General features: G+C 41.5%; 1 protein-coding gene across 1 annotated transcript; it reads left to right on the top strand.

The window, feature by feature from the left end:
- The first annotated feature begins 1,354 nt into the window (after window positions 1-1,354).
- Window positions 1,355-2,356, top strand: LOC145607100 (uncharacterized). The gene has a single exon (XM_081662864.1). The coding sequence runs from the start codon at window positions 1,355-1,357 to the stop codon at window positions 2,354-2,356; it is 1,002 nt and encodes a 333-aa protein (XP_081518990.1).
- The last annotated feature ends 9,292 nt before the right edge of the window (window positions 2,357-11,648 follow it).

Here is an 11,648-nt window from a genome sequence, read left to right as displayed (position 1 = left end):
TAACAAGCTCCGAAAGGAGATGAAGGGTAAATGGCCGTCCTCTTCTAGGCCACCGTCCAGGAGAGAAGGGGAAGGCTAGAAAAAGAAACCCTAGAGCAAAGCGACTAATGCTGTAGATGATGGTAACACCCCATACCGCCGGCATGAACGTTCGCCAAGGGTACCAAGGGCAGATTTGTCATGGATCCTTGGCATAACGCAGTCGGCTGGGGGGCAGGACGGACGACCTCAGAAAGAGATTACTGAGCCGTCTCGTCGGTTTAGGAATGCTAGAGACTATCTTCGGCACAAGCAGCGTGAACGAATAACCTATTCAGACACTGCCTCTACGCCATCAATGTTGGATGATTTCTCAAATCACATCTCCTCCAAGCATACCAGCACGGCTAGGACCAGCAATAGTCAAGCTCATCGGACTCCAACTCTAGTCCTAGTTCCAGTTCTACCATTTCAGTATTAAGTTCATTAGAATTTCAATACTTTTCTACCGACTAACCCTGCTTTCTTTGGGCAGTATGGACAATTCGGTTAGCCGTTCGACCAGACAGCTTATCTAGCAGGACCTCAAGCTCAGCCGCAGCCAATTAATTGGCAAATGAGCATGTTAAATCTCGGAGACAAGCCGCCTCCGTTTTCTCAAGAGATCCTCAGCTCTCCTCAGCCTGCAAAGGTGAAAAGTGTTCTTATGGGTGCCTATGATGGTACGGGTAACCCGGAGGAGCACGTCACCTCGTACAGGAATCTTATGTACTTGCAATGTGTGGATGATACCACTTGGTACAAGTGCTTCCCGGCCACTCTCAAGGGTGTGGCGCAAGATTGATTCAATAGTCTGCCAGCCGGGTGCATCAACTGCTTCACAACATTGAGCATGCTGTTCGTAGGAAACTTCTCCTACAATATTCCTCCAAGGAAGACGAGCCTTAATTTGGCTACGATTGTCCAAGGAAAGAATGAGGGGTTGCGTTCGTACGTCTAGAGATTTAATCAAGAGAAAGCCCAAATTCATAATCTGCCGGATGAAATGGCCTATTCAAAGTTTCTCCGGGGATTAAGGCATAATGGTTTCAAATTTGACTTGGTCCGCAAAAAGGTTCGGACATACGCAGGCGTTCTGCGGGAAGCCAAAGCTTATAAAGAGGTGACATACTTTTGTTCTCTCACAAAAGCTGAAGTACCGGCCAAGGGGGCTGAGAAGAAGCAAACTTCTCAGCAAGACTCGGCCGGGAAAAAGAAAGAAGGGAAGAACAAGAGAAAGGAAGTCTAGGTAGCCGACGGCCTAGAAACCAAGTCAAAGAAGCTAAAGGCGTACGAGCCCCAGTATGAGTTCAATACGAATTGTTATTCGATATTGATGGAGATCAAAGATAAGTTCGAGTTTGAGAAGCCCACGCCGTTGAGAGGCTCACTCCAGTACAGAAACAAAAACAAGTACTGCCATTACCACAAGGAGGTGGGGCATGATACTAATGAGTACAACAGTTTGAAAAGGTTGCTAGACAAGTTGGCCGCGAAGGGCATGCTCAACTCGTATGTGAAGAAGCCTAAGTACACATACACTCGGACAGATGACAAGCTAGACAAGAACAAGCAAAGTGAGAAAGAAAAATATGGGAACGGCACAGACTCTGGTTATGTGGTCGTTATATCAGGCGGCTTCGCCACAAGCGGTCCAACCATGAGAGGAATCAAGCAGGATGCACGGAATTTGGGAAAAGAAGTAATGAACGCAGAAGGCGTTAAGCAGGAGCCTACGGTATTTCCGGAGGTAATTGTAAGTGAGGCTGACCGAGGAGAGGTCAAGGCTATGTATAATGATCCTATGGTATTCATCATGAAGATAGCCAACCTGAAGGTCAAGAGGATACTGATAGATACGGGAAGTTTGTCCGATATTATCAACCTCGCCTGTTTGAAAAATCTGAAGTTCCCCGAGGATGCTTTGAAGGACGTCTCACACCCGTTGGTTGGGTTTGGTGGGACAGTGATTTACCCAGTCGGTCAAATTGACTTATCAGTCCGACTGGGGCAGAAAGGAGCAGGGAGAGACATGGTCGTTCGCTTCCTGGTTGTCAAGGAACTTACTAGCTATAATGTCATACTTGGCCGCCCCACCCTCACTATAGCAAAGGCCGTGATCGTGCCTCATTTAATGTTGTTTAAGTTCAAAAGGTCGGACGGACAAATCAGCTCGATCCAAGGAAATCAGAAGATGGCAAAAGAATGCAACCAGTTTGCTGTAAAGCCGACGATTCAAGTCCGAGTAAAGTCGTCCGAGCCAAGCTTAGATAATGGGTCATTCCAAGCATACCAGGTCGACCAAAAGAGAAAGGCGGCCAAGAAAGAACATTCATAGCAATTAATGACCGTCGGTCAGCCAGAAGAATTGAGGCCCCAGCCGGCCGGCGATCACAAGGATATAGTGCTGGACCCCGATCGACCCGATCGGACAGTCAAAGTAGGCACTATAGCCATTGATTTGCTTGGGGATGATCTAGTCAGTCTGTTGAAAGAATTCAAGGATGTGTTTGCCTTTGAAGTAAGCGAAATGCTGAGTATTAGCCCAGACCTGGCCGTACACAAGTTAGCTGTGAACCCGCTTGTCAAGCCTGTCCGCCAAAAGAAGCGGAACCATGGAGAAGAAAGGAATCAGGCGGCCGCAGCCAAAATAAGAAAGCTGTTGGACGCAGGTTTCATTCGGCAATGCTATTACCCTGGCTGGGTAGCAAATGTGGTTTTGGTTAGAAAGCCAAATGGAACATGGAGAATGTGCGTGGATTAAACTAATCTCAATAAAGCGTGTCCGAAGGATAGCTTCCCTCTGCCAAAAATCGACCGTCTAGTTGACTCTACGGCCGGACATGCTCTTATGAGTTTTGTGGACGCATACTCCGGATTTCACCAGATTCCACTTTGGGAGGAAGAGCAAGAAAAAACTACCCTTGTGACCGAGCAGGGATTGTACTGCTACAAAATTATGCCGTTCGGTCTCAAGAATGCTCCCGCTACTTTTCAGAGACTTGTCAATACAATCTTCAGAGATCAGATCGGCCGGAATATAGAAGCATACATTGATGACACGATTGTCAAGTCAAAGCTTCCGGCCGACCATTTGAAGGATCTTCGAGAAATGTTTACCGAACTCATGCGGCATAAGATGATGCTAAATCCAAAGATATGTGTCTTTGGTGTTGAGTCCAGCAAATTTCTCGGGTTTTTGATCGACTAGAGAGGAATTGAGGCCAACCCTGAAAAAATTCAAGCTGTCCTAGATATGAAGTCGCCAAGGACTATCAATGAAGTGCAAAGATTGACCGGTTGCCTAGCTGCTCTCGGCCGATTTTTGTCAAAATCAGGGGATAAGTGCCGATACTTTTTTCAAACAATCAAGAAGAAAGCTATGTTCGAGTGGACAGAGGAGCCTGAGGAAGCCTTCGTGCAGCTGAAAAGCCACTTGCATACACTACCTCGACTCGTCAGTCCACTCAAAGATGAAAAGCTATTCATGTATCTTGCTATTTCAGATCATTCTTTAAGTGCTGTCCTCCTTGTTGAGAGGGACGACAATCAGATCCCAGTCTGCTTCATTAGCCATATACTGCGCAATGCCGAGCTAAGGTATCCACCCATAGAAAAGTTCGGTCTTACCCTATTCATGGCATCAAAGAAGCTGCGGCCATATTTTTTAGCCGACTCAATTGTGGTATATACTGATCAGCCGTTGAAGAAGTCGTTTGCTACTCTGGAAGCCAGTGGCCGAATGTTGAAATGAGCCTTGGAGCTTAGAGGTTTCGACATTACGTTCAAACCTAGAAAAGCGATCAACGGGCAAGCCTTTGCTGATTTTCTGGCAGAAATTACTGGTCGGGCTAGGATAGGTCGTTAAACTATTAACCCTAATCAAATTAACTATTTATAAAACCTAGACCTCACACTAAACTAGTTAGTAGCAAGCAAGGGTCGATCCACTGAGGAAGCTTTCTCATCTAATATCAAAATCACCATGCAAGAGTAAGAAAGGGGTATATTTTGTTGGAATTTGGAATGTAGACATTAGAACTATAAATAAACATGTAAAAGGGTGATTAAATCAAGGTATAACAACGCTAGGGATTAGGGGGTTTCAAACATGATTAGAAAGAAGGAAAACAATGATTAGTATCATGATTAACATGCCAAAGAATATAAAATTCTACCTAAACAATTCATTTTCATGCAATAGTTTAGGCAAATTAATGAAAGTAGTCTAAGCTAATTAGGATCATAATCATGCATCCTATTAGGCACAAGCTAGCCAAGAGAATAAAGGGGCACAATACATGGAACTCCATTTTAACAACTCATTCTCATGCAATCATTAAAATAAAGGTGATCTAAGTCTAGTTCAAATCATTTTCATGCATTTAAACTAGAAGGTAATCAAATAAAGTGCTACAATAATCTCAAGCCAATAAAAATCATATCTTTCATCAATTTAAGGCATGTAGTCAATCCACTATCATCATTCATCCATCATTCAGTACATATTTTACACCCCCTTCCCCTTGCTAAGAGATTAGCCTAAAAAAGGGGGATTAGACATAATGACAAAACTAAATGAAAACACAAGAAACATGAAAGCAAACATGATCAAAAATAATGAAAATACCAAAATATATTGATCCACAAAATAGATAGAAATAAACAACTAGAGTGCAAATAAATAAAGCTAAGAGAAAGGATTAGAGATTACTATGGAGGCAATAATAGAAAGATTAAATCTTGCAAAGTTGCTTGATAGATTGAAATGAAACTTGAACCAAAGTTGCAAACAAGGAGATAACTTGAGTAATAGTACACTTTCTCTCTCTAAGATTAGGTTTAATTGTTTCTAAGATAATGATAGATGATAATACAAACTTGAATAGGAGGCTATATATATGAAGCACAAAAGACGGAAATAAAATGGCTCGGAGAGCCTTCTAGCTTGCAGCCGCGCCCTCTACATCGTGGGTACGGAGTTGCTTAACCCAGCAACCCGCGCCCGCGGCTCCTGGTAGATGTCTTCTCCTGCTGAGGAGAGGCCGTGGCACAGCAACAGAGGGGGAGCCACCTTCGCTCAGCCGCGCCCGCGGCTCTTGGTGCCGCGCCCGCGGGTCAGGGAGGAGAGCCCTCTCCTGAGGCGCGGCGCGACATCTACTGAAGGTTGCTAACTTTGTCATGCTCAGGTACCCGCGCCCGCAGCTCCTAGGCTCCGCGCCCGCGGCTCCTCTGTTTTGCCATACTTCCATCCTTGAGAAACATATCTCCACTCCATGACTTGCCAAGCGTTCAACGGTTCATCCGGAAGAGCCAAAAACCTACAAAACAAAAAGGAAAAGCTAGAAAAGCCAAGAAAAAGGGAACGAAAGAAAGAAAACACGAGAAAGGAAAGAAAAAGACAAAACTAAGGTAAAAATGCTTAAAAAGGCTCAAACAAGTGCAAATGAGGGGAAAATCCTAAGAGAAAAAGGATAGAAAAGTGGCATAAATGCCACTTATCAAAATCCCCCACACTTGCCTCTTGCTTGTCCTCAAGCAAGGAAGACTAAAATAAAGAACAAACACAACAAACTTGACATGACAAGGATTCAAGAAAACCAATCAAACTTCTAGATAGGAAATGCTCCAATTGGACTCAAATATAAGGACATGCTGACGGGCGTTGAAACGGTAGGTCGTTGGGCTACTTTCCCCACCCAATCAAACAATATTTGTAAACTCAACAAACCCCTATATGAGTATAGTAGTAAGTCGAGGTCAAACCCAAGGGAATGGTAATTGAAAGTCTATTGCCTAACGCTAAGCTATTCCGAAGTCTAGAGCGGGGTTTATAGCAAGGACTAAAGCTAGAACTAATAATGCAAATGAACTTGTATGAAATCAAAGGTAATAGGCACTAGGGGAACGAATCCACATGTAATTGTAATAGAGGAGGATAATTGGGGAGGTCAAACCAACTAAGTCAATCGATGTGAGGGAAGATCAAACATGCATCCAAAAGAGCATATCAAGCTATTCTCCTAGAGGTCTAACTAGCGTCAACTACGATAAACTCTAACTAGGAAACATCACAAGATACCTCAATCGTGAAAATGCAAGTCACAAATCAATGGTCCGTATGAATGTGAGCTTACAATGCAATCTAGTGCAACAATCAAAGATGCCAAACTTCAATCAATTACACACATGCACATGAATCATCAACCAAGTTTAATCACATCATCAACTCCATTAATTATCCCCAATTACTCTAATCCATTACTCATACATGCTTCACCATTACCCTAGCAAGTAAACTACTCACTAGCCATAGAAATTAAGATCAAAACAACATTAATCAACAATTTCATCATCAACATATTAGAAATCTAAAGATCAAAGCAAAAATCAATTAAACTTCAATCCAACTTCAATCAAACATAAACAATCAACAATCATATGAAAAACAAATGAAATCAACTAAAATCAAACTTATATTGAAATCAAAGATGAGTAATCCTTACAAACTTGATCAAAGATCAATTACAACGAAGAAATCTTGAATCATCAACAATACACCATGAATTTCTCTCTCTTCAATCTTGAGTTTCTTTTTCTAAAATTCTAATAAAAAACTAAGCAAATGAAATCTAATGTAAAACTTATCCAAAAATAGAAGGAAATAACTATATATACAAGGGAGAAGTCGGTTATGACGTCCAAAAATAGACCCACGCCGGTGCGGTCGCACGTAGGAGAGAGAAAGGGGCGCACGGGCACATACCCATGTGGGTGCCCCCGCACGCGCCTGGTGTGCGGCCCCACGCGCCAACTATGCGGCCGCACATCCCTCTTGTGCGCCCGCACCTATATGGATATGATCCCCTCCCTTCTTCATTTTAGCTCATCCAGTGCACACACCTTTGGTGATGGTGATGGGGAACGAAGTAGGCAGCAAGTTTTTGGCAATATGGGTGGGCACAAGGTATAAATGGTGTCCACACTGCTTGTGTGCACCGGTCTTGAAACTTGCTATTCGAGTTCCTCTTGACTTGAAGCTCAATGCACTAGCACAAGGCATCAAAAGCAATGATGACTGTTGAAGGGAAGCTCGGGAATCCTTGGACAATCGATCATAACCTACAAACAAAAGAAAAGAAGCAAATAATAGAGAAAAACGACAAATAAACGAGAAAATGAACAAAATAAAGAAACTAATTACGAAAAGCACAAAATGAAGAAATAAAGAGTAAAACTAAAGAAAACTAAAGAAAAGAGCTATAAAATGAAATGAAATTCATCCAAAAAGAGATCAAATGAGTGCCATAAATGTCACTCATCAAATTCCCCCAAGCTAAACTTTTGCTCGTCCTCGAGCAAAACAAAGCAAGAAAGAACAAGGATGAAAAATTTATTGAAAAATGAAAAAGAAAGACTCAAGATAAGAATGTACACTAAGACTCACTGTCGTAGGAATCACGGTTGCTTTTAGCTACAACAAGCCCTTTAAACCCCAAAGTCGCCTATGAGGACGAGTGAGGTCTCGTAAGGGTATCCTAAGAGTTTGACCCATAACTCTCCACCAAACATCAATGAGGCAAAACCATAAAAAGAAAAGAAAAGAAAATGAAAACAAAACCTTTGCGAAATAGACTTACATAGAGACTATAATGCAAATGAATGAAAGTCTTTATCAAGTAGTTAAGGTATGCACTTTTAAAGATATCTAAGGTTGATTGAAACATAGGGTATGCTAGGCATAGGAACTAGACATCACAATCCACCATCCCAAACAATCTTACCGCGTTCTCCCCACTAGTCTCAAATCTCCCCTTAGTGAGCATCCCATTGATTCCTCGAAGGAACCGGAAAAAGAAGTTTTATTAGGCTACTCGACAATCTTGACTATGCATCCCCTTTCCTTAGGCAATGACCCATGATGCCCTCCCCCGAATAGTGACTCAACTATCTAGGTCGAAAGGTCTTTCCCCAAGGTTGTAACGTAAGGCATAAAGGGTGAAGGTAGGCTAAAATTTAAAATTTGGTGATTTTCCTAAAAAGTGAAGCAAAAGGGTGATCAATCCTTAACACCACAATCAAGAAATTACCAAACAAAAACAACACCCTCAAGCTTACTTGAAGCTATACTCACAAAGAAATATATACAAAAAGCGTAAACGCTTCTCCCCCAAGCTAAAATGAAGCATTGTCCTCAATGCTTAGAAGGAGAAAAGAATACATCAAAATATTTTTGAATTTTCACATTTTTTCAATTTTTATTTTGTTTTTTTTACTTGAACTTGCAATGTCCTTGCCTTTTGCTAAATTTGGACGGCTTTTTCTATAATGCAATTTATTAGTCCATGCCTTTTATGAAGTAGGACGACTTTTACTCAAACAATTGCCATTATTCACAAAGATAACATTATCACAAGCTTGCATTCATAGGAACCAAGTCTCCAACTCATCCACCACAAACTCCATCATAAATGATCAATTTGCTTCACAAAAACCAAATAAAAAGAAAATGAAACAAAAGGTCAAAGAACTAAAGATGTGGCTTGAAAAGAAGGTATAAGGCTCAAATGGTTGCAAGAAGGCAAATGTAAACCCAAAAACAAAGAGAATAACAAACTATCCTAAAGATGAAAAAATACCACCCCGAAAAATGTGCCTTTGTCCTCCCTAGATGGCTCGATCTCGGGTTTAAGAATCATACATCAAGCTTTATAGATTAGGTTTGCATAGTCAAGGATCCACGTCGCTCATACAAAGTAGGTTGAAGGCTTGAAAAACAATGAACCTCACATGGATGTAGCAAAAACTCACTAATGGTGTCAAATTGACTATAGGGAGCAACTACCAAGCATGCCACAAACAAGTAGAATCCGGCTTCATGATCCTCCTAGCTCAAACCAACTACCCTAGCATAGACCTATCCTAGAGTCAACCGAACATAGTCTCAAACCGTGCATACCTTTACTACCTAGGAACAAAATCATGCAAAAGACAAAGTCCAATGTATAAAGTCCAATTCATAAGAAACAAAAATGAAAAATATGCCTCAAAATCATCTCACAAATAAAAAGAAAATAAAAGAAAAGAAAAGGAAACATAGAAAAAGTAAAGTAGGAGAAAAATGATGAAATGGACTAGAAAGCAAGTTAAACACATAAAAATCCCAATCGACAAACAAGTGATCGAATGACATCATCGTCATCGATCCCAAACACATTACGTGTTAACAAGCATTCATCCTCGAACCATTCAACTTCCACTAAACTAATCCTAGTCTATGCAACCAAAGAGAAATAAAGAGAAAAATTAGAAAGGTCTCACCGGGCTCTCCATGCTTAGCAAAAATAAACGAGGCAAGGACCCGACCAATAAGGATGCCCGTAAGAAGGTATAGGACCTTGTTGGGGCAGAAAATAAGGATAGTTAACCGGGAAAACAATGTTCCCGCAGTTAACTTCCGCATCATAGAGTTGTTGTTGTTGTATAAACATACCTTGTTGCATCTCCGAGATACCTCGCATTTGGTTGTAGACGGCCTCGAAGTCTTGATCATACATGCCATCTAAACGGATTTGCAATCCGCTCATTTGCTCACTAGGAGCCTTCATGTCGGCATTCTCATAAATATGTTGCCCTTGTTGTTCTTGCTCATGTGGAACTTGCTGTTGTGGAATTTGTTGTTGTTGTTGACGTTGTTGTTGTTGTTGTCGTTGATGTTGTTGTTGTTGAATTCGTTGGAATTCCTCCTCCTCATCATCATCATCATCCTCTTCGGAGTCAAAGTTTGGGCGCCGAAAGGACCTAGGAACATGCCACACATTCTCGGTGTTGATCCGGTTCAACGAAGTCAACCCGAGGTTGGGCAAGAAGCACCAATGCTCGTTGTTCCTCAACCACTCATACCTTCCATCTTCATAGTTCTTTGAGATAAATTACACTTGCCCCAATTGTTTTAAATCAAGATAAAGGGTAGTGTTATCTCCAACCTCTTTGCAAAAAGGCAAGTAGTGGTCTAGGTGAAGACGAGTCAAGAGCCTTGTTACCATGCCCCCGCATGGTATCTCTCCGGTGCTCCGGCCCCTCAAGTGAACACAATATTGGGCAAAAATGTATTCCAAGTTCAAACGGCCACGATATTCCGGGCGGGTGGCCAACTAAAGCACTTTGAGCTCCAATTTGCTCATTTTTCCCAACTCTTGTTTGGGAAACACAACGTACCCCAAAAGGCGGTGCACTACCCGAAGACAAGGTTGGTACACCGTTGAGAACTTGGCCTTGTTCGTGATGAACTCACTGCCCCTCAAAATATCCTCCCACCATGAGTTTTGATCATACTTCGGGAAGATGTACGGCTCCACATTTAGAATATCCCCATGAGGATCAAAATCCAATGTCGCATTGATTTCTTCCAACGAATGATCGAAGAAATGGTTGAAGATTTGGAATCTCACTCGATATTGCCCTCCCATGGGCACAATCTCTAAGGTAGCCAAAAATTCGAAAGTTGGCTCCTTATAGGTGCGGTAGGCGTTGTTGATGAAAGTCCCCATTCTCAAATTAAGGAGCAAAGACCTCACATCCTCGTCTATCCCCAAACTTGTCATGTCTCGTTGGAGATAGTGGCGGGTCGGCTTTAGGGTTCTTTCTTCTTTTAGTTGTTGGTAGATGGTCTTTTGTTCTTGAGTGAGGTTTTTCTTTTTGGGAAGAGGGGTTGGTGATCGTGTTTGAGAGGGTGAAGATGTGATTGGTCGAGAAGAAGTGCTAGGTCGGGAAGATGTACTAGGTCGGGGTTCTTCGATGGAAACATCGGTTTTTCGCTTTTTGGTGAACTTTTTGAGGAGTTTAGACATTTTAGGCTAGGATAATCACCAAATCAAACAATCAAAATCAATACCAATATTCCAAGGAACACCAAACCAAGAACCACTCCTTACTAACAAAATTTCCAATACACAAGACCACACTTTCTTCAACCAAGATCAATCCAATCAAACCAACAACACCAAACAACCAAGAATAACCTCCTTCAACAATTCAATGAGCAACCAAACAACCAAAACCAACTTCAACACCTTACTACCAAAATTCCAAATTTCAATCTAAAAAATTATCAACCAAAAATGATGACAAGAGCTACAAAATCAACAAACAACACAATGTTATGCAATTTCAAGCAACAAATATCACAAAATCTCATCCAAAATCAATATCAAGCATAAAAAATCACAAAACCCATACTACTACTATTCATGCTCATACAAAAAATTCAATCTAGCAAATATATGATATAATTAACCAAATTGAAGTAAGGAAAGATGATTATACCATACAAGAAGCAAGATTGAGTAAGTTAGAGCCACTAATTCCAAGCATACACAAAAGCCCCAATTTTTACCCAACAATGGAGGAGAGAGATTGAGGTTTATTTGGCTCAAATTGTGTGAAATTTGATGAGTATAATGGTTTGTGAGTGAATTTGGAGTGAATTTTGTGAAGATTTGATGAAGATTTGATGGTGAATGGAGGTGGGTATGGTGCGCACAAGGGTTTGGAGAAAGGGGGTATTCGTGAGTTGAGGGAATGAAGAATGAAGAATGAAAGAAGAAGGAGGAAGAAGAAGAAATAAGGGG

Source organism: Chenopodium album, chromosome 23 (assembly GCF_948465745.1).
Source record: "Chenopodium album chromosome 23, dcCheAlbu1.1, whole genome shotgun sequence".
Lineage (NCBI taxonomy): Eukaryota > Viridiplantae > Streptophyta > Magnoliopsida > Caryophyllales > Amaranthaceae > Chenopodium > Chenopodium album.
The sequence above is the reverse complement of the archived record's forward strand: the minus strand, read 5'-3'. Positions and strand labels throughout refer to the sequence as shown.

Bases quoted from the DNA above. Each gene is read 5' to 3' on its own strand.
- LOC145607100 (XM_081662864.1), top strand. From the start codon at position 1,355: ATGGAGATCAAAGATAAGTTCGAGTTTGAGAAGCCCACGCCGTTGAGA.